Below are 27,078 nucleotides of genomic sequence, written 5' to 3'. Positions count from 1 at the left end.
CCGCTATATCACTGTAATAAATCCGTCCCAAAGCGGTTATCAAATTATTATCCGTGGTTATCAGGCTTTTGTAACCAGCCAATATTATCCTCTGCTTCCTGGGTAGCATACATCCGGAGCTGCCATTTTTTGGCGCTAACGGCGTATGGACTTGTATTGACACTGTTCAACCGAATTATTTCTCTATTGTAAATATACATGTTTTCGTTCAATAATTTGTACATTATTTTGTCGTATTCTCAGTATCTCATCGGTTAGATGAACAGTTTAATATCTTGTACATAGTAAAAAATGAATATGAATAATATTAGGTGTAATTGATATATCAAGAAATAAGTCTTCGTTATTAAATACTTCTCATGCAATTGTAAAGACAGCTTTTCTGTGGTTAGGAAAGAATATCAGAATAACAATCGTTTAACTTAACACCCATTATCATCTTCACCTCTACATACAAACTATCTCCCATATTCTTGTTTGTCTCTCTTCTTTCAATATCAAGATGAGACAAGCGAAAGTAATCGGATATTTTTTTCCCTAACTGCAATTTTCACTGTTTTTTTTTTCCTTTTACAAATTTGATCTTTAATTTAAAGAACAAAAAATTCAATATGTCAGTTTGTCAAAATACAATACACATGATAGTTTCTTTATTATCGCAGAAGATGATGGCGGCAGGTCCAGGATCACCATAAGTACTACCGCTAGACTATTTCACGGACAGATTAAAAAGCTAACCACATCTTTGATTATTGCTTAATCATATTACTAATATCATTAGCGTTTGATCTCAGTTCTCATAAGGGTTACCTACAGCTATGGTAATTTTCTGTCATTAAAAATATCATTGTTTATAGATTATTTGTCTTTGGACATTATTTGGGGTTCTATGCACTGCTAATATCATAGTTGATAGAATTAGTGATATCGTATCTGGAACAGCGCTATATTCAACTACTTTGACAAAAATCGATATCAAATTAATGTCATCCTTTATTGTTAATGTGTTACGAATTTACAAAGGTCTACCTAGTGCGGATTATTGGTCTGTCATGTTATCAATTTTAATATCCATATCCTACGATGGCAAAAACGACAAATTTGCATGTAACATTTTTTTTAAATCGTTTTATTATTATGTTTTGCAATCCAATATTTGACATTATGAGATATTTATTGAATTATTGATCTTTTGTATTTTTTCATACTATTTTCTGCCTCATTTCAAGATGACGACGAACATTATCTTATCTCGGAAGAAAAACAGAAGTCCCGATATACTCGGGAGAAAACTGAATTTATTAGAGGGTATGAGAAACTCAAACATTTGACTTTTAAATCCGGCACTCGTGACATTCACCTGATAATATTTGTAAATCTATCAAACACCGATTGAAATATAATTGTAAAAATGAAAACACGATTTCTTTTAAGAATGATATACTTCATAAAATTAGATCGATAGTAATGCATACTTTTTCGTTTGATAGAATTCAGGATGACGTTTTGCTTATCTAGCAGGCGATATTTTATCCGGAGTGAGTTTAAACAACACACACATACAAACATGTTCATACACTTTTCATCAGGTATATATACATTGTATTGTTTTCCAGGTCATGTGAAACGAACACTCATATACTTATTTCGTACTTTTAATTTCGATATTAATACTATCATATCGCTGTTTAGTTTTGTGTTTCCATTGTCAATCTCAATCTTGTAGTTGCATGCTGACGTATCGCCTTTCTGTCAAGTTTGCCAGTCCCTAATTTCGATAACGTTTCAAACTGTAAGAAATAAGACGGAATTTCGTCAAGCCCGCTGAGAGCTTTCGCCTTGAAATAATTTTGCCTGCAAAACTGTTTAACATCCTCCGGGGTGAGTTCGCCGAAAGGTACAAAGCACACGCAAACCTCTTCATACAGCTTTTTATCCGGAACAGGTACCACACACACTTCTTTGATTGCTTCCATGTCTTTAAAAATGGTCTCCAACATGCTAGGATATATTCTTTTTGAATCTCTGTTTACGACCTCGATCTCTCTTCCCTGTATAATGAGATTGCCATCTAATGATACCTTACCGATATCGAATGTTCTGTACCATTGCTCTTCTGTAAAAACCTCTTTTGTTTTCTCTGGGTTGGAAACATATCCCGTCATTGCCAACGTTGAGCGTACCTGGATTTTACCAGTTAAACCCCTTTTGATGGGATTATCTTGGTTGTCAACGACCCTGATTTCAACCCCCGCTACGGGTTTACCAACATCTCCAGCCTGAAGAAGTTCGTTGCAATCACTTATGGTTTTCAAGCAGATGCCTCGACACTCAGTTGCGCCATATAAAACCACAAATTTCTCACAGAGTTGTCCCAATGCTCCAGTACAGTACTTATCAATGATCTGGCCGCTGGTAATTATATGTTTCAGCCTGATTCCGTCATCTGCAACAAACTTTGATAATTCAAGTAATTTGCGGATTTCTGGAGCCGGAAGCAAAGCGTCCGAACATCTCTCTTCTTTCAAAATGTGCCAAGTAAAATCTATATTTGGACTGTTCAGTGTCACACTTGTTTCCAAAAATACCCTAGTTTCGCTTCGCATGATATACTTTATAATGGATCCTAACGCCCAGAAGAATAACCTGTCATTGAAAATAATACGCTGGTAGTTTCCTGATAAACGTTGCTCGATGTTTGCACAGTCAAAGTTGGAAAAACAAACCATCTTTGGTATGCCGGTACTTCCTGATGTTGATAATATTATCACATTGTCTTCTGGATAGATATGTGGGAGTTCGGCTTCTGCTATATTTTGTGATAGCATATATTGATTTATAACTGGCACATTGTATGAATCTGTTTCTCTCAGAGAAAGTACTTTAATATCATGCTCAGAAGATGGATCTGCTGTGAGAGCTCCGCAGTGATCCAGTATAGCCTTAAAAGAATGAATAAAACTGTCATTTTTACCACAATCGACCAAGATGAATTTTGCATTGACAATGTGAAGTTGTGCCATTACATCCTCTTTTTTCATGTTGAGAACAATAGTTAAGACAACACCACCAGCTTTTATTATCCCTAAGGTCGCTATGGCCATCTCAAGTGTATTCGGGCCTAACAAGGCCACAGTTTCGCCTTTCTTAATTCCTTGTTTCACAAGGTATCTAGCCAGCTGTTCTGCCTGTTGGTACAGACTGGCATTGGTCAAACTTGACCGCGACCCGTCCAATTCTCTAAAGATTAATATTTCTTGATTTGGACGTAACTGAGCATTTTCACGTGCTGCATCGGCAACTGTGCTGTAGTTGTAGGGTTTATTTGCTGGAGTGTGGAGATAACTGAGGTCCGATGGAAAGGCCATGTCCGTAATCTGAAAAGAGGTAAATTATAAGCCATTAAGAAAAAAAATAAGCCTGGATTGTTATGGGATGTCTGTTCTTATTGTAATAACCATAATGCCTCAGAAGACCTTTTTGTTTATGGGGTATCTGTTGAAGCGAGCGAAATGTGCTTTCTTTTCCTTGCATATACTGACGTATATTCCTAGTGCATCACGACTGCTAATATAACAGCATAACACATTTTAATTCATAAGAAGATAATTGACACATTACAACTACACTTGTGGTTTTGTTATCTATCGATGTAAATAACTTTGGACATCATTAATGATTGCCAAAATATCTTAGTTTTGTTAAGTAAATGCAGCATAATATCCGTAGATAATCTACTATGCCGGTTATCAGGAACTATTTTACACCGTGTTATATTTTGCTTCCCGCTGACTTTCCCTTGGAGAGGTTAATACGCTGAAAAATGCGGTAGCAATGATTTCCTAATAACATATACTGGAATCGTTTGTTTACTATTTGTTACGAATTTACAAGTATCAAAATCAGTTATTTGATGGGACATTTGTTCATACAATTGTCTATCTCGATTAAGTTTTCATTTCAAATCATCCGAAATGTGAGAACCCTATTTTTGTACAAAGAATATCCAATTGACACATTCAACATAGTTTAATGCTTTTCGTTTTGCAGTATCACATGAAAATACACGCTTTCTTACGCTCGCGGTATCACAAGATGTTGTCTGGTACCTCGACTACTAGTGAATTCGTCTTTATTTTCGTTGAAAACCGCAAATGTTTATATATTGGACGACATATTATGATATAAAATTGTATTTATGTAGCCAGTTGGATATATATATTGTGTTATATAATAACACAGGTCAGGGTTGACTGACCAACAGGTAAGTTCCCGCGCTCCATACAGTATCAAGCTGTGGAATAAGTCTAAAGGTCATAAAAACCCTGAAATATTTGAAACAGAGGATTCGATTTTGGTCGAAAGGATTAAGATCCTGAACGATTACCTACAACAGGTTAATCAAGCTGCTGGGGTAAGCTCTGTACGGTTCCACTTGGACTTGTTGAAGTATACTAGAGCCAAACGCAAGCCGTTCGTCTGTTTTTCTTTATATAAGGACGGAATCCATCCCTCACCACTTTTAGCCAGGTGTTGGATGAAACGTGTAGTATTGAAAATTTTTGAGGACTGTATAGCTTCATCATAGTAGAACTTGTGATATAGATATATATATATAAATATATCAACAATGGCAGAATCTCCTCAAGAGGAACTTGCTGCCCAGCCGGAGGTTAAATTGGGGGCCTGGACTGAGGCAGATCTAATTAAATCATTAAATGCCTTGGGGAAATATGCGATAGTTGCACTGGGTGAGGAGACACAAACTCGCAGGCTGAGAACAAGCTCAGTGATAGAGGGTAATGCCTCTTTGTATGAATTCCCATCCACAAAGCAACAAAATATTCCCAAGGTGCCTCAGTTCTCAGGTGAGTCCCTTAAGGGTGATGTCGCCTATATGGATTGGCGCTATGAGATCCGTTGTCTGATGATGGATTCAGACATATCTCCGAGTACCCTAATACAGGCCATACGTCGTTCGCTTAGAGGTGTCGCGAAGCGTTCTTTGATTTCACTCGGGAGTGAGGCATCACCTCGTGATATCCTGCATCGATCCTGCAACCAAAAGCGATGCCACGGGGTACTCTCCTCATTACCTCATGTTCGGATGGCATCCACGGTTGTCAGTGGACGCATTCCTGGGTACTGAACCAGGTCAGCAGGGTGCGGTTGATCACACCTCCTATGTTGGCAAGTTGCGAACTAGGATGGAAAATGCTTACAAAACCGCACAGAGTGAAGCTAAAAAGAGATATGCTCAGAACAAGAGTCGCTATGACCGTTCTGTTCAGAACTCCAAACTGGAAATAGGAGACCGTGTACTGATACGGAACGTAGGTCTCAAGGGCAAACATAAACTGACTGACAGGTGGGAACGGGAACCCTGTGTGGTGATAAAAATACCAAACAGTGACATTCCTGTATATGAGGTGAAGTATGAATCGGGCAAAGGTCGTAACCGTACATTGCACCGTAACATGCTACTTCCCTTTAACTCCATTCCAATGGAAGTTCCTCCTAACTCGCAGAACCGAAAGGTTAAGCCTGCAAAGTATGTTGCTGTCCGAAGGGCAGAGCCCACATTACCAGTATCATCCTCAGAGTCTGATTCTGAGTCAGACTCGGAGTTTGAGCTACCTCCTGCTAGACCAACTCGTCCCGGAAGTTGCAGAGAGTACCAAACCCTTCCATGCAAGAACCTGTGTTCAACAATTCCGATCCAATATCCGTGATAACGGATCCATCAGGGTCCAGTATCCAGCCTTAATGACAGTGCTGAGTCCACAGTGTACCAGGAACACGACAGTTCAGAGGTTGTTGAACCAAGAAGGTCAGCTAGACCTAGACAGCCTCCAGATCGTTATGGTCAGTGGGTGTTTCCTCTGCAGTGTTCATTACAAAATCTAGATCTGAAGTAAACCATGATTATGGATCTGTGTTAAAACATTCCTGTGATGAAATGAGTATTTTAACATTTTTATATACATTTTACAATTGATATTTAACCATACCTGTAGGGCATAACGCTCTGGATGGTAGGGACTGGCCCAACCTCCAGAGAAGTCCTAGGCAGGTGTGGTAATAATTTTTATTTCATCGTTGTTGTTTTTTTAACTATCACCGTTTCATGTTAGCTATATATGTGATTTACTTTTGTTTACTGTTCATGCAGTCACCTTATAGTCATGATGGTGCTGGTAGGGACTGGCCCAACCGCACAACTCGTGGCTATGTTGGACATGAACCTTTACCTGAAAAGGTCATATAATTTGGTTCTTACCGTGAACCGTGTTGGATATCTCCTTGATTCAAAACCCTATCTGTAAAGATTGGTTTAGGTCAACCTACAGTGTATACCGGTTTGTTTTGCTGTAATATATATGTAGCACCATGGTGTTACCAGCCCTGGTTATATTAAGGCTAGTGGGTTAATCCCAATATAACTGTAAATTGTGGACCCTAGTTTTAATTGCAGTTGTTTCTAGAACAATTGCTGGCTCAGCATGCCATGTATCTGTTTTAAAACTGATCCTACATGGTATTAATTGAGATGCCAGGAGCCATCTCATCAGGGAGGGGGAGTATGTAGCCAGTTGGATATATATATTGTGTTATATAATAACACAGGTCAGGGTTGACTGACCAACAGGTAAGTTCCCGCGCCTCATACTGCGTCATGCATTGGAATGTAAGGTATGTGTGGAAGTTGTCCTGATTGGTCATTGTAGTGAGCAGGTGAGTGTGTGCGCATGCTAAACACCTGTCAATACCCTGCACCAGCACACTTTTCCATCATTCCAGACACGGCACTCAGCATGACAACATGTTACAATGTACCAGTCATCCGTCCCTGGTAAGTCTTTTAAATATATGATCATATTACTTGTTATTTTATTGAAGATCCTACACTTGTACATGTAATCGTCTTGGTTATTTACGTTCATGTTATGTCCATCGTCGCGTGTCCGTTATTCATGTCATGTTTATACATTTGTAGGCCTTCTGATTAAACCTGAAACTTATACAAGTTGTCCGTGTGATGTTTGCCCACACACATAAGGCTACATTTACATCACTTGTATTTATTAGCGAACGTCTTGATGTGCTGATAATATTAAATGATTATCATAAAGCTGATATTTGTCTTCTCAAGCTCATAGAACTTGCTAAAAGTGACCATATCAGGTGAACTGACTGTTAAAAATTGCAGATAGGCGGTGGCTAATCAACGGGAAATTTCGATATGATAAAGGCAAGTTTTAATAACACCACTGGTGAATTAGAGAAGTTTAAAATGAGTGTGAAAAAACACACACATCACATTCCTGCCGACAGCCCCGAAAGGAATTACAACCGAGTCCATGGCCCAATAATCTACGGCTCTGCCTACTGTGCCAAATAAACAGGTTCCGTCCGCTGAAGTAAAAGCCATACCGAGATTTAATTGTCATTTACCAAAGTCTCAACCCGAGATTCTCAATATCAGCACCGTGAGATTTTAGTTAGGCGCCAAAGTGTCAGAGTGTATTCCTGTTATACAACAACGATATTGCGCGTCTTTGGGTGGAAAACAAAATACTAGTACATTCCCACCTCCATCGTATATAACTAATTGTCACCAGAATGAATATGTGAAGCTTTTTAACACTTGTTGTTGATCGACTACATCAGAACTAAATTTGCAAGTGCCTGACGCTAAACAAAACGAGGTCACCGCCGATAATGAAAAGAATACACAATGTTGGTTTATATGGAGACAATTGTGATATCGCTCAATACTTTTAATAGAAGGACCTATATGACTCTATTTATAACATATTGTTTGAGGCTTCAGGTCCGTGACATCTCACTGATGTATCAGAAAATATCCAAACAATGAAAATAAGAAACAAGGAATTGGAATAAAAAAGCAGAATCCAGTATGTACGGTTAAAGCAAAAATAGCACGCGACAAAATAGTATTTGTTTTTGCAAATCTGATTCTATCCGTAATTCACAAGTTTATGTAAATAAAATGTGCAGCCGAAATCTTGCAGGAAGAACAATTGAAAAAAAAGTAGATTACAATCCGAGACAAAGAATTAGCATTAATACAATTACAACTATTATTACAGAAATACTGTTACGTATACACGGAACAGGAAACCCATGATGACAATATGTAGAAATGTTACCTTTTACTGAAATATAGATTTGTCAGCGTGCACCTGTCCACTGCTCTCCGTGATTTCTGCTGGCTGGGTGATGTGTCTGGTTTGGCCACAACATGGCTGGGTCCGGTAAATATACTTGTTAATTTTTATCTATTGATCAACTACATCTGTTGACACGCCATTGAACTTGTTTTCAAAACGAATTCAAAGCAACAAATCGAATTAAAGAACACCTAATTCAAAACTAAGCTTTGAGTTCACACTGCAGTAAGCTTTGAACACAGCATAACCACGTAGATATAAAATCACATCTGTTTGCCACGTTTAAATCATTATGAAAAGTGAATACGTTTCAAAACCGACATAAATCGGAATACATAAATCATTAAATAACTTCTCTTTCTGCATTTTAACAATTGGTTCGACCTGTTTTTATTTTCCCGTAGTTAGTTCTAGAACATTATTCCTCTCTTGGTTTTCTGGCGTTGTTAAAAATCCTATAGATTGTTGTGGTCAATATTAATCCGGCCCGTCTTCTTCGCTACATGCACGTGTGTACATTTTCAGAGCTGCTGTACCTTGGCGGTTTCTTCCTTGTAATAGCGCGGACCTTATGCCGCCTTCATAGTACTACCTTACTGAAGTATACTATAATTTAGTGACATTATAGAGACATCGGGCGAACCAGGAATAGCAAACTATTTTAAAGACTTTGGTGTGTCTCTTTTGCCAGGGAACATAACATAAACTCTTATTCACTTATTCGGTATGGTTTCTATAAACTCTATCTATATGTTTTGTGAAATATGATTCAGGATAGTTCAGAAATATATACTGATACAGCCGTTCCCCTTTCTTGGAAGAGAAAAATCTCATTACAAGAGAAAAAAAAAATCGCTTCTTAAGTTCTGAATGAAGAAAAGTAGTGTAAAGAATTTTTTTATGAGCGGATGTTTAAGATGAATTTGCAGATCTTTTAAAGATTAAGCAGTATCACAATAAAACTGCAGGCCCGACTTGATTGTACCAAAATAGTAATTGATTTTTTTTATGCTCAGATATAGGCTATATATCTAAATGTTATATGGATATAGTCACAACGTTAATTTATTCTTCTCATTCTATTTCATTACTATACTATTAAGACACTTTTACATTTCATCTCGTTCACAAAGCGAAGTATTCTTAAATCCTACCTGTGTACACTATGACAACACACTACATATACATTATACACATCATACAAACGGGATGTTCGTAATTTCATCCTAGAAAGTAATAACCACCCCCTCATCACCTCTCTCTCTCTCTCTCTCTCTCTCTCTCTCTCTCTCTCTCTCCATACTAACGGTAGCATGCTTGCATATATACGTGTTTATTTATAACCAGTCCACACAAAAATAGGGAATACATGTACCATCTTTCTCACAGTAAAAACACCATCACAACCTATACACACGCAGCGTATATAGTACCTATACGCCCTTTTCATTTAAACATAATACTTTAACTTACCCATCTTTACACATAGATCATAACTTTACGTTTTAGTACATTTTAAGAGCTAATAAGCTTACAGAGCCATCTTTATCACCATTGCACCTTTTCTCTTGAATCTTTTAATAGTTTTTATTCGTTTTTTACATGTTACTCGTTTAAATACATTGCTATGCTTTTCAATAATTTTATATCTCTATATCGTTGTAGGAGTAATTTTCTCTCAAGGAATATTTTGAATAAAGACACAATTGAACAACTGTCTACCCTTCTATTAGAGACGTGGCAGTGTCATTATTATCAATAATATTCCATCTTTTAAGTAAGATTCCATTTGGAGGAATATTATGGAATAGCTTCCATTTGAAAAAAATTTTCGTTATTATCTATTAAAATTTTATTGATAAATTCAAATAATCCATGAAAAATCAAACCACTGCTTTCTAACTTATACAAATCTTCCCAAATACCTCTGCAGTATGACTCTGATTTCTTTTTTCTTATAAATGCTATGTAAAGAAACTTATTATTTACCTGATCAATTTTTACACCCACTCCTTTATCAAAGACTTATAAATCAGAGTCAGTTTGTACATTTACCCGTTTATCTCCCTTGATTTTGTCCTTCCATTCTTTAGGAATAGCTTTCTTTACCTGACTTACCTCACTTATCCAGTCTCTCGTTTCTTTTAATTGTGGTTAAATTTTTATTTCATTGAATTGAAAATCTAGATAAAGGTTTGAGTTTGAAAGATTTAATTATCAAAGAATGATTGGACAGTCTTTAGTTGGACAATATGTTGCTAGGGATACTCTAGTACCCAGCAAGCCTATCCCACCGATGATAGTGGGCTTTTCAAAAATCGTCCTTAAGTCAATGGTTCATGACCCATGGTTCGTTGTCCGTCCGTAAAAAAATACTTGCTATGGTTATTTCTTAAGAATTTCAGGAATGGTATTTCTAAAACATTAAATTAGGTTTCTCTTGGTTCCTAGTTGTGCCCATTGCAATTTTAGTTAGATCAGGAAAACAAAATTCCCGACACACATCTATATTCGATTTTGACAGTTGAATGTTATTATTACTATTTCTTGAGACGCACTGGGACGAATTCCTTATCATGTCAATTATTTCAGTTATTTTTGTCGTTACCAAGGACACATCTGCTTTAACACTGTATTTGCTGCGGTAAAATTACATTTTACGTTTGTGCGACTCGCACAACTGGGGTTGTCGTGTTGTCGTCAAAATGACACGAGGTACGAACTAATTAGGCTTAAATTATCTTTTCATTACGTCTACCTGACCTTTCCTATAAAGTTTGATGTAGAATTTTTTTTTTTTTTTTTAAATATAAACGTCGATCGAAAAACAAAACTAGTAATCGTACTACTAAAGATATAATACCTTATATAACCTTACATGTTACTAGGACGTTAAGCACTTCCAAACTAAACCAATAGATACATTAACTAAAACAAAAAATAAAACTAGGGAAATATAAAAAACATTGAAAAAATGTATGAAGACCTGGCTTCATCTACTATGATACTTTTTATCTAATACTTTACACGCCTCCAGGCAATTATGAAGGTGCACAAATCTAGACAAATAAGATAATGTGACACTATTGAAGGTGTCACTGACTGACCCTGAAGAAAAAGGGATAGATACAATAAGAGTATATATTGTTATTATTGATATTGTAAACAATGATAATTGTTACAAGTAACTATGCAGCTTTAAAGTTGATATTGAAAGTGTCGCTTTAAATGAATTATTGAAATGTGTTATTTTACTGTAGATACAGTTGAGTGTAGACTAAAGGTTACACAAAGTGCACTCCGAGTGCACTCCGTTTGGACTCCAGGTAAACTTGGAGTGCACTCGGAGTGCACTCCAAGTTTACCTGGAGTCCTCTCAGGCCCCAATCCTACCTGGGTCCACATGTATCACATGTACCCGTAACCAAGTACATATATACATAATGTTTATAGATAGATGTATACTCTTATACATTTTGACTCCTTAAACATGTAACAATTAGCTATGTGTTACTGTTTTATCTTTGTATATATCATCTTATTATTTTGTTGGTTCATTTTTCGTTGGTTAAACCCTACATAAAATGAATAGATCTGGCACTTCGTTGAAAAATGTATGATAGCATTCCTTTGATTTGAAGAGTTTTAACAAGCCACATCAATTAGTATAAAATTGGCAATAAACAAAAATGTATATAAATTTGGCAAGTTGTTTGTGGTCTCTCAAAATGTAGAGTTTGATTGTGTACTGGACATAATTTGTACTTGAAGTACTAAGTACTGTTTTTAATATATTTCAAATACTTTTCTTCCAACAGTTTATAGTTATCTTAACATACAATAAAAAAGAAAGGTTTTTTTTATCACCTGGATAGCATTTTCCGGATCTAATGTCTAATTTTGATTTACAGTTTAACATCAGACTTACATTTCTTTGGTAAACCAACTTTTTTTTGTTATGCCTGCCTCATTAAATCCAGGTCATACATGGAGTTCTTTTAACAGTTATATCAGATACATCCCCCCCCCCCCCCCCCCCCCCCCCCCACTTACAGGGGTGTGGAGAAAAGACAGACTTACACTGACCCCAATAATGACCCCTTCCTCCAAGTTTACCTAGTAAGGTGTGAAGATCTGGACAGGTGTACACATGGTCATCTAACTAGATAAAGACCCTCTTAATTGTTAGATGGAAACTGGTCATCACACCTTACCTTTACCTAGCCCCAGTTTCTTCTGGCCCTGACACACACCATGTCTGGTGTAATATGGTGTCAGGGCCAGAGGAAACTCCGGCTAACCTTTATCAAGGTCTTATAGCAATAAAGGTACAGACTTGTGACGGTCGATATCTGACACTTTTGAAATTATATGATTGTCCATTCCTATTACAGTATTATTAAAACAGTTAAAAGTCATTTATAGAAAAAAAAATATTTGAAAAAAAATTTATTTCAAACTGGTACTATTGCTTTATGTCTTTGATATTATAATGGAAGCATGTATAGAGTATTAGAGGTCAATATGTAAATCAACATAGATTAATATAATTTTCATGTTTGAGTAAATACTTATCAAACATTCCATACACCAACTGCAGCGGGCATTATGCATTTTTTTTTTAAAGTTTGAACATTTAACTTTATGATTTTATAATTGGCAATTTGAACAACCATTGTACATTCATGACCTGTATCTGTTACATACAATGTATGAGTGACACATATCATGATAGCTATTGACTGAATGGGATAGAAAACGATGTAGTTCCAACAGGTCAGTTTTACAGGTAAATGGTACATAGGCTGCCGTGTCCAACTGCCCTGGGGCAAATTTTACCTCAGGCTCTATATTCTTATTTCCTGGATGAGAACAATGTGTACTAATTACAGGTATAAAGCTATAGGTTGGTTTTGGGAAATGGTGAATTTACATTCCTGATACCCTTTTGAATTACACTGAATTTTTTTTTTTTTTACTTTAATCTCTTTCTTTACAATTAATTTTTTAAAGCAATGTCTTTATATTTTTGAATATTACAAGATAAGAACTGCATCATTTCTTAATTTGATTTGCATTAATTTTTTTTGAACTTATATCATTCAACATTGTACCTCTACATACCGGACACTTGCATAAACCGGTAGCCAATACGTTTGGTCTCAAGGACTTACGGTTTAGACAGGTTACAATGTAATAAGAAACCGCTTATTTTTACTTTCTAATTTCAGTAAAGAATGACTTCATTTCAATAGAGTTTGTCTTCTTAAATCTGTTAACCAATTTGTTAATGGTTTTACAACTTATCTTGACATTTCCACCTTAATTACACTGGTATTTAGTTTATACATGTAATTTTGGTCTGATTAAGGCCTCTCAAATGGAGAGCTACAATCCTTTCCTTCAAGTCAGCTAGGAGATAATCTTACTGTTCTGTTAATTGGCCTGAGGTTATAACACTGTGACCCTGCTTTGCACAGCTTCATCATTTGAAGCCATACAGTGACAGTATTGACACAGGTATTTCTGTGAACTCAGGACAGTACCTGTAGCTGGCTCCTAAAACTCACCTGGCACAGTATCAGGGGTGTCAGGCCAGAGTCAGTCATGCATGACCAATAATAATAGCAATTAAACAGATACTGTCATTCATTATGGGTAGTCCAGAACTACATACTTGTGTGTACGTTATGTCAGAACATTAATTTAACTAGGTAATGCTCGTGAATATGTACAGTTGTAAATGTATATTTTTCTAATGATACATTTAAATATATAACCTATTATATATCAACTAAAATGATTGTTCATTTTATAATTACTTGCCTGAATTGAGTACATATATGTAGAGAATGTCTTATATAAAAAAACACATAATTCATTGAATACTGTAAACTTTCAATATTTTGAATAATCAATAACGTAATATAGATATATTATCTGAACTTCCTTTACAGTCATGATATATGTACAGTAATAAATATTCTAATTGAAATAATTTTCAATTCCTTAATAAAATGAAATACAATTACTTACATCTGAAATAATAAGCAATTAACTTTCATAGAAACCTGATTATAGCATAAATTGTATAACTGTCTTTTATGGATCTTAATAAATATAAATTTAACATGTAGGCATTATTACCATGTATAAACAATAAAAGAAATATTCCTAGTAGACTAAACAAATGTTAATAGTAATATTAACAGAACAAAAGTAATTTGTAAAAATCTATTTATTTATATGTAAATTATATTAAAAGCATCAAAGTATTAATATATATATATATATGATATAGTCTGATTATAGAACTGGGGTAGGCATGGTGTCTTATAGGACTCCAGGTAGACTCGGAGTCCACTTGGAGTGCACTCCAAGTTTACCTGGAGTCCAAACGGAGTGCACTCCAAGTCCAAATGGAGTGCACTCGGAGTGCACTTGGGTGTAACCTTTAGTCTACACTCAACTGTAGGTACTAGCTGTGACTGCTCCAAACCAGTTCTGCCTGGATTTCAGCATCACTGGAGTAAACAATAATTTTGCCATTATTATGTTTTCATAGTAGATGTTTATAGTATTCGACCTTAGGGTCATTAGCACTAGTTATACATGTGATGTTACACGTGATGTTAGGTCATTATGTAACGCGGCCTTGGATATGATATTACTTGAATGTATAGTGTAGAACTTTCTAGAATGTTCTCGAAACATAACTGTTTCCGGGTCAAACCTAGAATTTGGTGACCAATATTGTATATTAATTTGTCTACGTAGTAAATTGAAATGTCATGTAAATAGTCACTAGTGAATTTGCCGACGTGTGCCACCAAGACACCTGGCTCTGCAGCCAGAAACATAAACAATTGGCGCCAGGATTCTGTAGATTGAAGCTAAAATTGGTTCAATTTGACAGAATCTTGATGTGGTTGGGTCAATCGGGCCAACGATTGTTTTTCGGGTGTTTGTGACGGCGTAATAACCGGGTTCCTAGTTGTGTCCATAAATACGGGAGCAGAATATCTGCTCCTCGCACTTGGCACTTGACACTTGGAACTCCTGGGACGCAACGACACCTTCACCGCCATCTTCATTGAGAGCTGGGCGTGAGTTAAGTAGAATACTGTAAAGCTATACGATTACACAATCAAATATAAGACATCGAACCTGGGCTCTTGTCATCTCTACGACAACAACAACAACAACCAACAGTAGGGGGGCAATAACGATAATTAAATGCGATACTGTTTATTGATGGAATGTATAGATACAATTACATATTAATGATTATAGATACAATTACATATTAATGATTCACCTATCACTCTCCTATACACATTGACAAATTAATTTTAGCTATGCTTCAATTTTGAAAATTCATTCTAATCGAATAGTTGGTTAGGTAGAAAAGTACAAGTTGCGAGTGTCAATGAATTCAAAATTCAATGTTTATAGTAATTTAAAAGATTGAAATATATAGTCGACTAGATCTAGAGACTTTCTTCTAAAGTCTATCTATAATATAAAAGATATAAATAATTTGGAGTTTTATATACAGCTACATCACAGCAATAAATCCGCCCCAAAGCGGTTATCAAATTATTATCAGTGGTTATCAGGCTTTTGCAACCAGCCAATATTATCCTCTGCTCCCTGGGTAGCATACATCCGGAGCTGCCCTTTTCGGCGCTAACGGCTTATACACGACATTGCATGTGCTGCCTTTGCACCTGCATAGACACTGTTCAGCCGAATTATTTCTCTATTGTAACTATACATGTTTTCGTTCAATAATTTGTACATTATTTTGTCGTATTCTCAGTATCTCATCGGTTAGATGAACAGTTTAATATCTTGTACATAATAAAAAATAAATATGAATATTATTGGGAGTAAATGATACTTCAACACATAAGTCTTATTAAATAAGTTATTAAATACTTCTCATGCAATGGTTAAGATAGCTTCTCACCAAAAGTGTGGCGTACCAAAAGCTGTGGTTAGGAAAGAATATCAGAATACAAATCGTTTAGCTAAACCACCCACATTATCATCTACACCTCTACATACAAACCATCTTCCATATTCTTGTTTGTCTCTCTTCTTTCAATATCAAACCAGACAAAGATGAGACATGCGAAAAGTAATTTGATATTTGTTTCCCTCCCTGCCATTTTTACTGTATTTCATTTACAAGTTTGTTCTTTAATTTAAAGAAATTGTTTTCAATATGTCAGTTTGTCAAAATACAATACAAGTGATAGTTTCTTTATTATCGCGGAAGATGATGGCGGAAGCTCCAGCAACACTTTTAGTACTAACGCTAGGCTATTTCACGGAAATAATGAACAGCTACCCATATCTTTGGTTATTGATTAATTATATTACTAATATCAATAACTTTTGATCTCAGTTCTCATAAGGGTTACCTACAACTATGGTAATTTTAAGTCATTAAAAATATCATTGTTTATAGATTTTTCTTTCTTTGAACATTATTTGAGGTTATATATTATACTGCTAATATCATAGTTGACAGAATTAGTGATATCGTATCTGGAAGAGTGCTATTTTAAAACTACTTTGACAAGAAACGTAATCAAATTAATGTCATCCTTTATTGTTAATGTGTTACGAACTTCTACAAATTTATTGATGTTTTGTTTTGTGGGGATGGTATCAATATACAGAACAATGATTATTTATGATCATAAACACCATATGTTTATCGCCCACAGCTGTCCACAACTTTGATCAAGAAGTTATTTGTAGAACAATGAATATTTTACAAACTAGCAATTTTACAGCTAACATATACAAAGGTCTACCTAGTGCGGATTATGGGTCTGTCATGTTACCAATTTCAATATCCATATCCTACGATGGCAAACACGACAAATTAGCATGCTACATTCAAAATAATCGCTTTATTATTATTTTTTGTAAACCAATATTGAACATTATGAAATCTATTGAATTATTGATCTTTTGTTCTTCTTTTTTTCTACTATTCGTCTGTCTTATTGCCAGATGAAGGCGAACAGGATCTTATCTCCGATTGAATTATAATTCTAAAAATGAAAACACGACTTTCCATTTAAGAATGATATACTTCATAAACTTAGATCGATAGTAATGCAGACATTTTTCGTTTGATAGAATTCAGGATGACGATTTGCTTAGCTAGCAGGCGATATTCTATCTAGAGTTAGTTGTAAAAAACAACAACAACAACAAAAAACAACAAAAACAAAAACAAAACAAAAACATCAACAAAATAAAACAAAACACACACACACAAACATGTTCAGACAATTTTCATCAGGTACATATACATAGTAACGTTTTCAAGGTTATGTCAATAATAATCTTGTAGTGGCTTGCTGACGTGCCTAATTTCGGGAACGTTTCAGACTTTAAGAAATAAGGCGGGATTTCGTTCAACCCGCCGAGAGGTTTCGCCTTGCTAGGATATATTCTTTTTGAACCTCTGGTTACGACCTCAATCTCTCTTCCCTGTATAATGAGATACTTTTCCGATATCGCCTGTTCTACACCAATATTCTTCTGTGAAAACTTCCTTCGATAAATCTGGGTTGGAAAGATATCCCGTCATTGCCAACGGTGAGCGTACCTGGATTTTACCTGTTAAACCCCTTTTGATGGGATTATCTTGGCTGTCCACGACCCTGATTTCAGCCCACGCTACGCGTTCACCAATATTTCCCGTCTGAAGACGTTCGCTGAAATTACTGATGATTTTCAAACTGATGTCTTGACACTCCGTTGCGCCATATAAAATCACCATTTCCTGACAGAGTTGTCCCACTGCTCGAATGCAGTAGTTGTCAATGATCTCACCACTAGTATGTATATATTTCAGCCTGAATCTGTCCTCTGCAACAGACTTGGGCATTTCAAGTAATTTGCGGATTTCTGAAGACGTAAGCAAAGCGTCCGAACATGTCTCTTCTTTTAAAATGCGCCAAGTAAAATCTATATTTGGACAAATCAATGTCACGTTTGTTTCCGGAAATACCCAAGTTTCACTTCGCATGACGGTATTAACAATGGATCCTAATCCCCAGAAGAATAATCTGTCATTGTAAACAATACGCTGGTAGTTCTCTGTTAAACGTTGCTCGATGTTTGCACAGTCAAAGTTGGAATGACAAACCATCTTTGGTATGCCGGTACTTCCTGATGTTGAGAATATTATCACATTGTCTTCTGGATAGATATGTGGGAGTTCAGCTTCTGCTATATTTTGTGAGAGCATATTTTGATTTATAACTGGCACATTGTATAAACCTGTTTCTCTCAGAGAAAGTATTTTAATATTATGCTCAGTAGATGGATCTGCTGTTAGCGCTCCGCAGCGATCCAGTATATCCTTAAAAGGAGTTAGGAAACTGCTATTTTTACCACAATCATACAAGATGAATTTTGCATTGACAATTTGAATTACATCTTCTTTTTTCAGGTTGGGCACGATAGTGAAGACAACAGCTCCAGCTTTATTATTCCTAAGGTCGCAATTGCCATCTCTAGTGTATTCGGGCCTAACAAGGCCACAGTTTCGCATTTCTTAATTCCTTGTTTCACCAGGTATCTAGCCTGCTGTTCTGCCTGTTTGTACAGACTGGCAATGGTCAAACTTTAACGTGACCCGTCCAATTCTCTAAAGATTTTTTTTTTGATTTGGACGTAATTGAGCATTTTCACGTGCTGCCTGGGCAACTGTGGTATAGTTGTAGGGTTTGTCTGCTGGAATGTGCAGATAACTTAGGTCATGTAAATATTCTGTCATGTCAGTAATTCGTAAAACTTATAGACAATTTTGACTGCAATCAACATTGAGTTCGTAGTTAAATATCGCGCAATTTTGGTTTGATCAGGTATGACTTATAGACTTAAAGTAATCAAATTAAGTTATTTGATTGAATCTGTATGCCTATCAAACTAAAAATGTGTAATTTAACTTGATATGGTATCTTTGGTAGACTTAAATGCTAGAGCTTTGGAGACAAACTTCATATTGTGTGCTCGTTCTGTCACTAAAATTGAAAATATTTTTAAAAAAAATCCCCGCCTTACCGACAGCTCCAACATTTCTGTTTAACAAATGCAACTTCCTGCAGGCCGGTGCAGTTTGATAAACAAAATAGTGCATGGCAATAATAATCATTACTTATTCTCAATAAAATCATTTTATTTATTACCTCATCTTTTAATGAACAACGTTATGATATTGGCCGCGTCGATTTTGGAATTAAAGTTGCTTGAATTTTTCAAAGAAAGGCGTGGACGTGGTCTGATTGTTCATGGATATCCAATCTGGTATGACGTTGCTAGCTAAGGAAGACAGGGATATGTCACCATCGTAAACTTTGTATTTCCTTGAGTTGTATGTTCCACTCTTGCACTCAAGAGTATTTACGAAGCCATACAATAGTGAGTATCTCTGTGATATGGTATCATTGTTCGACCAGAAAGAAAATTTATTTTTGTGTTTGAGTATATGCATTACTGCGTCGCTTCTCGAACTTTCTATAAATTAAACATCCTAAGGCTGTGTTGTGTGTTAATAAAACGTAATCATTCGCATGGAATGTTGTCATGATTTGTGTGTTACTTATGCTATCATAGACTGCAAACCTGTCTAGTAAGTTTATTATCTATTGGGTTGTCATAAAAGTGTAAATATTCATGTATAACCGATAATGCAATTCATGAAAACCAAAATCATCCAAAAATGACCGCATATACCTATGTTAAACTGATATTATGTCGTCTCAAGTTCAAAGTCTTTTGATAGTGGTCAAATACAATAAAAACCATAAAAACCGCAGATAGCCGGCGGCTCATCAGCGGGAGATTACGATTAGGTAAACAGAATCAAACACACCCAGGTGTTAAAAACCATCAAACAATAAATGAGAAAACTTGACAAACATGAGTATCAGGTGATGGAATCTAACTCAGATTTAGTGTGTCAAAATAGAGGAATTGATAAGAAATGAGAAATCGGAAGAATTGGCGTCCCTGGAATGCATATTAAGGACTTGTTCTGACCGCTGTTATGGACGAGAACTACGGAACAGGAAACACTCTCAAAATACAGTGAATATAAAGAAATCCTATCTTTTTCAGAAATATCGATCAGCCAAATTCCACCTTTCTACTGTGACTTTGGGTTGATGTGCTGACTGGGCGGTGTGTCCGGTTTGGTCACAAGGTAGCTGGTTCGGTGAATTTATCTACCTGTTGATTTACATTATCGATCGACTGCAGCTGTTGACATTCCTTATCATCATTTTAAATTCAAACTAATAGTGACAATGGCCAAATTCACAGACATGATCATATTTTTAAAAACAATCCGATAAAAGAAAAATCTCGAAATAAATGCACTTGTTACTCAGCTACATAACATTTCATTTGAACTGTTTTGAGTTCGCTGGCACTTGTTACTCAGCTACATTTGTTTTGAACTGTTTTGAGTTCGTTGTCCATCCTTCTTTATTTCTTCGACCTTTAAAATTATTGACGATATAAATCAAGAGGCTATGATGACATGGCAACTATATGAATTAAGGTCTGCGAATTCTAGTCTAGGTGCAAGTATATATTCAAAAAACAGAAATGTTTTGTGTAATACAACAATATACTTTTGAATTACTGATGCTATTTTCAGGAATGGCGGTTTCAACTTGGGACGTCGAATACTGTCAACATAAATCCCCTTGAAAATCAGCTGGTCTCTTAAAAAAAGTCAAGCATTTCTTACTCAAAAGAATATCAATTGTTGATATCAAGGTAAATTTTTGAGACTTTCCCTATTGGAAGCTCACATAGACATACCATCATCTCACCTACAGATGACGTCTATTATGACAATGATATCAAGATATTTCTCAACCTAATTCATGAATAGTCTGAGAAATGAAGGTATAACACAAATAATGTTGGAGATAATGAAGAAATTTATTGTAGCACGAAATAATATACATTTGTTTATTCCTTATCAGTCAGTCTCGGAAACATCGGTCTGGCCACGACACCTGGTGGGATTTATGTTGTTGATTGATATTAAAGGCATGATACAACCGTTCTGTAATCTGAATATATCAAACAATTAATCAAATATTAGCCATTTAAAAGATCCTCGTCTGATATATCATGAAATCTGCTGGAAGCAGACATTCCTGTTACCACGGTAATTGTGATAAGAAAGACCCTTGATAATATCAATTTCAATGCTTGAGCGCCTTCGGATGTCCCAGGCCGGTCAGCATTTTGTCTACTGACTGTCATGTTACCATTTTCTATCAAATTTCCCGGGAAACAGTAGAAAATATTTAATATCATGAACCTAGGGACAGAAGGTAACAATATGAAATGTTATTTGAATCATATAATACGTTGCACCCATTATACCGTTACAGACGGTTTTAATAGCATTTTCTAATTCTGACATTTGTCGAGTAGAATGGAGATAGATGAAGCACATTTTGGGATATTACAAATAAAACTTCTGCTACAGTTGAAAATTCGTCAAACTCTTGTCTCTAAATATTTATGTAGTTTTAAAGAGAAGTTTCCAGACTCATCAGTTTTAACGCACTGTAATCAGCAGGCCAAGACAAATACTACTAGTATCAGAGAATGTAACTAATGTTTATTTGATATCTCACATTTTAGACAAACATATCGTGTAGTTACTTCTTACACAAATCCTACGATTGCCTGCATTGACACTGTCGCATTATTTCTCTGTTGTATCTAAACATATTTTCGTACAATAACTTGTACATACGTTTACGGTATTTTTACTATCTCATCGCTTAGATAAACAGCTTTATATCATGTCACAAAAGTTCAAAAAATAACAACAGTAGATGTATGAATAATATGTGCATATTGAATAAAAGTAATTCCTTATACATCCATAAATAATTCTTCGGTATTGATTACTTTACATCCAACTACATGTATCTACAGCTTTTCATGAAAAATATTGGACCACTAAACTCGCTGGCCTCTCTAACCGGGAACAACTGGGGAAAGCGCAATTAATATTACTTAGCTCAACACCTCTTCCCCAAATCAACTACCCATGCATTCTGCTTATCCTAGGGAGTAAAAATCTCAGCTACGATGGCTGATTGCTAAGTTGTGAGCCTCGTATTAAATGAGGTACTCAAGGATATCATTTTAAAATCCTATTATTCTCTGACTATATATCAATCAGCCCTCGTATATGCCACGGTTTCGATTCGTATCCATCATAACTTACCAAACCGAAATGGTCATGGTATCGATCAAAAGAGAAAGTAGCACGTGTGGTTGGTACACAGGCCCCAAAACTATCCTCCTAAATAAGTGTCTCAATGCGAGCTTCTAACTTGTTCATTTCCATCGCTATCTCATCTGCTTTGGGTTATTAGAAATATCATATGCCAGACATGATGTCAGAACAGCTTACATTACTACATAGTTTAATTCAGAGTGATGATTCGCTTAGCCAGCTGTCGGTATTCTGTCTGGAGTGAGTTACACGAAAATTACAATGCACACAAAAATCTCCTCATTTTATAACGAAAAGTTCTCATTTAGACTTTTTGTTATTGATTTTATCTTTCAAACCATGCCAGATTATATCCTTGAGGGTCCTCTGGTTTTAATTTCAACCTCTCGGTACACGGAAATTGTCAAATAACAGATATCCCATGTGCTTTATGAATATACTGGGAATTTGTTTTTGTGATAATTAATTGATTTGAGTATCGTTTAGTTGGTTGCAAAAGTCGACATTCAACAAATACAAGCAGGTTTACGTAAAACATTATAAACACTGAAAACGTTGACATTAACTATAAATGGAGTTTTTTTTACCTGTTTTCCCAGTCAACTAAAACGTCCATTTTTACACGTTGATATACTTTATTTCATGCACTTATTTTCGATGTTGTTATTCTCATCGTTTAATTGTCATATTCCATTGTCAATTCTAATGTTGAAGTGGCTTGTTGACGTATCGCTTTTTTGTCAAGTTTGCCAGATCCTAATTTCGGAAATGTTTCAAACTTTAAGAAATAAGGCGGAATTTCGTTCAACCCGCCGAAAGTTTTCGCCTTGAAATAATTTTCCTTGAAAAACTGTTTAACATCCTCCGGGGTGAGTTTCCCGAAAGGTACAAAGCACACGCAAACCTCTTCATACAGCTTTTTATCCGGAACAGGTACCACGCATACTTCTTTGATTGCTTCCATGTCTTTAAGAACGGCCTCCAACATGCTAGGATATATCCTCTTTGCATCTCTGTCTATAATCTCAGCCTCTCTTCCCTGAATAATGAGATTGCCATCTAATGAGACCTTACCGATATCGCCTGTTCTATACCATTGCTCTTCTGTAAAAACCTCTTTTGTTTTCTCTGGGTTGGAAACATATCCCGTCATTGCCAACGGTGAGCGTACCTGGATTTTACCAGTTAAACCCCTTTTGATTGGATTATCTTGGTTGTCAACGACCCTGATTTCAACCCCCGCGACGGGTTCACCAACATCTCCAGCCTGAAGAAGTTCGTGGCAATCACTTATGGTTTTCAAACAGATGCCTTGACACTCAGTTGCGCCATATAAAACCACAAATTTCTGACAGAGTTGCCCTAATGCTCCAGTACAGTACTTACCAATGATCTGGCCGCCAGTAAATATATGTTTCAGCCTAATTCCGTCCATTGTAACAGACTTTGATAATTCAAGTAATTTGCGGATTTCTGGAGCCGGAAGCAAAGCGTCCGAACATCTCTCTTCTTTCAAAATACGCCAGGTAAAATCTATATTTGGACTGTTCAATGTCACACTTGTTTCCAAAAATACCCTAGTTTTGCTTCGCATGATATTATTTACAATGGATCCTAACGCCCAGAAGAATAACCTGTCATTGAAAATAATACGCTGGTAGTTCTCTGATGAACATTTCGCGATGTTTGCACGGTCAAAGTTGGAATGACAAACCATCTTTGGTATGCCGGTACTTCCTGATGTTGATAATATTATCACATTGTCTTCTGGATAGATATGTGGGAGTTCCGCTTCTGCTATATTTTGTGATAGCATATTTTGATTTAAAACTGGCAAATTGTATAAATCTGTTTCTCTAAGAAAAAGTACTTTAATATCATGCTCAGTAGATGGATCTGCTGTGAGAGCTCCGCAGTTATCCAGTATAGACTTAAAAGAATGAAGAAAACTGTCATTTTTACCACAATCGACCAAGATGAGTTTGGCATTGACAATTTGAAGTTGTGCCATTACATCTTCTTTTTTCATGTTGAGAACGATAGTGAAGACAACAGCTCCAGCTTTTATTATTCCTAAGGTCGCAATTGCCATCTCTAGTGTATTCGGGCCTAACAAGGCCACAGTTTCGCCTTTCTTAATTCCTTGTTTCACCAGGTATCTAGCCAGGTGTCCTGCCTGTTGGTACAGACTGGCATTGGTCAAACTTGATCGTGACCCGTCCAATTCTCTAAGGACTAAGATTTCTTGATTTGGACGTAATTGAGCATTTTTTCGTGCTGCCTGGGCAACTGTGGTATAGTTGTAGGGTTTATTTGCTGGAGTGTGGAGATAACTGAGGTCCGATGGAATAGCCATGTCCGTAATCTGAAAAGAGGTAAATTACAAACCGTTAAGAAAAAAGTAAGCCTGGATTGTTATGGGATGTATGTTCTTATTGTAATAACCTTAACGTAATGCCTCAGAAGACCACTTCTTTTGTAAGATATCTGTTGAAGCGAGCTAAATGTGCTTTCTTTTCCTTGCATATGCTGACGTATACTCCTAGTGCAATCACGACTGCTAATATAACAGTATAACACATTTTAATTCATAAGAAGATAATTGACACACTACAACTACACAAGTGGTTTTGTTATCTAGATCTATCGATGTAAATAACTTTGGACATCAGCAATGATTGCCAAACTATCTTACTTTTGTAAAGTATATGCAGCATTATATCCGTAGATAATCTACTATGCTGGTGATCAGGAACTATTTTACACCGTGTTATATTTTGCTTCCTGCTGACTTTCCCTTGGAGAGGTTAATACGCTGAAAAATACGGTAGCAATGATTTCGTAATAACATATACTGGAATCGTTTGTTTACTATGTTTACGAATTTACAATTCTCAAAATCAGTTATTTGATGGGACATTTGTTCATACAATTGTCTGTCTCGATTAAGTTTCCATTTCAAATCATCCGAAATGTGAGAACCCTATTTTTGTACAAAGAATATCCAATTGACACATTCAACATAGTTTAATGCTTTTCGTTTTGCAGTATCACATGAAAATACACGCTTTCTTACGCACGCGGTATCACAAGATGTTGCCTGGTACCTCGACTACTAATGAATTCGTCTTTATTTTCGTTGAAGACCGCAAATGTTTATATATTGGACGACATATTATGATATAAAATTGTATTTACATCACTTGTATTTATTAGCGAACGTCTTGATGTGCTGCTATTAAATAATTATCATAAAGCTGATTTTTGTCTTCTCAAGCTCATAGAACTTGCTAAAAGTGACCATATCAGGTGAACTGACTGTAAAAATTGCAGATAGCCGGTGGCTAATCAACGGGAAATTTCGATATGATAAAGGCAAGTTTTAATAACCCCACTGGTGAATTAGAGAGGTTTAAAATGAGTGTGAAAAAACACAGAAATCACATTCCTGCCGACAGCCCCGAAAGGAATTACAACCGAGTCCCTGGCCCAATAATCTACGGCTCTGCCTACTGTGCCAAATAAACAGGTTCCGTCAGCTGAAGTAAAAGCCACACCGAGATTTAATTGTCATTTACCCAAGTCTCAACCCGAGACTCTCAATATCAGCACCGTGAGATTTTAGTTAGGCGCCAAAGTGTCAGAGTGTATTCCTGTTATACAACAACGATATTGCGCATCTTTCGGTGGAAAACAAAATACTAGTACATTCCCACCTCCATCGCATATAACTAATTGTCACCAGAATGAATATGTGAAGCTTTTTAACACTTGTTGTTGATCGACTACATCAGAACTAAATTTGCAAGTGCCTGACGCTAAACAAAACGAGGTCACCGCGGATAATGAAAAGAATACACAATGTTGGTTTATATGGAGACAATTGTGATATCGCTCAATACTTTTAATAGAAGGACCTATATGACTCTATTTATAACATATTGTTTGAGGCTTCAGGTCCGTGACATCTCACTGATGTATCAGAAAATATCCAAACAATGAAAATAAGAAACAAGGAATTGGAATAAAAAAGCAGAATCCAGTATGTACGGTTAAAGCGAAAATAGCACGCGACAAAATAGTATTTGTTTTTTTCAAATCTGATTCTATCCGTAATTCACAAGTTTATGTAAATAAAATGTGCAGCCGAAATCTTGCAGGAAGAACAATTGAAAAAAAGTAGATTACAATCCGAGACAAAGAATTAGCATTAATACAATTACAACTATTATTACAGAAATACTGATACGTATACACGGAACAGGAAACCCATGATGACAATATGTAGAAATGTTACCTTTTACTGAAATATAGATTTGTCAGCGTGCACCTGTCCACTGCTCCCCGTGATTTCTGCTGGCTGGGCGATGTGTCCGGTTTGGCCACAACATGGCCGGGTCCGGTAAATATACTTGTTTATTATTATCTATTGATCAACTACATCTGTTGATACGCCATTGAACTTGTTTTCAAAACGAATTCAAAGCAACAAATCGAATTAAAGAACACCTAATTCAAAACTAAGCCTTGAGATTACAGCGCAGCACGCTTTGAACACAGCATAACCACGTA

The 27,078-nt window shown here is 36.0% G+C and overlaps 3 protein-coding genes across 3 annotated transcripts; all 3 read right to left on the bottom strand.

Moving 5' to 3' along the window:
• Positions 1-1,213: 1,213 nt before the first annotated feature.
• Positions 1,214-8,240, bottom strand: LOC117314712 (medium-chain acyl-CoA ligase ACSF2, mitochondrial-like). Its single transcript, XM_033868801.1, has 2 exons — positions 8,175-8,240; positions 1,214-3,377 (listed from the first exon to the last, which is right to left on the bottom strand). Exon 2 carries the CDS (start codon positions 3,366-3,368, stop codon positions 1,689-1,691), a length of 1,680 nt encoding a protein of 559 aa, XP_033724692.1. The 5' UTR covers positions 3,369-3,377; positions 8,175-8,240; the 3' UTR covers positions 1,214-1,688.
• Positions 8,241-15,185: 6,945 nt separating this feature from the next.
• Positions 15,186-18,780, bottom strand: LOC117314574. The gene is made up of 2 exons (XM_033868641.1): positions 17,830-18,780; positions 15,186-15,326 (listed from the first exon to the last, which is right to left on the bottom strand). Exons 1-2 carry the CDS (start codon positions 18,778-18,780, stop codon positions 15,186-15,188), a joined length of 1,092 nt encoding a protein of 363 aa, XP_033724532.1.
• Positions 18,781-21,198: 2,418 nt separating this feature from the next.
• Positions 21,199-24,862, bottom strand: LOC117314573 (putative acyl--CoA ligase YdaB). The gene has a single exon (XM_033868640.1). It carries the CDS (start codon positions 24,860-24,862, stop codon positions 23,183-23,185), a length of 1,680 nt encoding a protein of 559 aa, XP_033724531.1. The 3' UTR covers positions 21,199-23,182.
• Between the last annotated feature and the right edge of the window lie 2,216 nt (positions 24,863-27,078).

This window comes from Pecten maximus, chromosome 16 (genome assembly GCF_902652985.1).
Source record: "Pecten maximus chromosome 16, xPecMax1.1, whole genome shotgun sequence".
NCBI lineage: Eukaryota > Metazoa > Mollusca > Bivalvia > Pectinida > Pectinidae > Pecten > Pecten maximus.
The sequence above is the reverse complement of the archived record's forward strand: the minus strand, read 5'-3'. Positions and strand labels throughout refer to the sequence as shown.

Bases quoted from the DNA above. Each gene is read 5' to 3' on its own strand.
- LOC117314573 (XM_033868640.1), bottom strand. From the start codon at position 24,862: ATGGCTATTCCATCGGACCTCAGTTATCTCCACACTCCAGCAAATAAA.
- LOC117314712 (XM_033868801.1), bottom strand. From the start codon at position 3,368: ATGGCCTTTCCATCGGACCTCAGTTATCTCCACACTCCAGCAAATAAA.
- LOC117314574 (XM_033868641.1), bottom strand. From the start codon at position 18,780: ATGCGAAACTGTGGCCTTGTTAGGCCCGAATACACTAGAGATGGCAAT. The intron at 15,327-17,829 runs GTACGCTCACCG...GTAATCGTATAG, and splicing joins GTTTAACAGGTAAAATCCAG to CTTTACAGTATTCTACTTAA.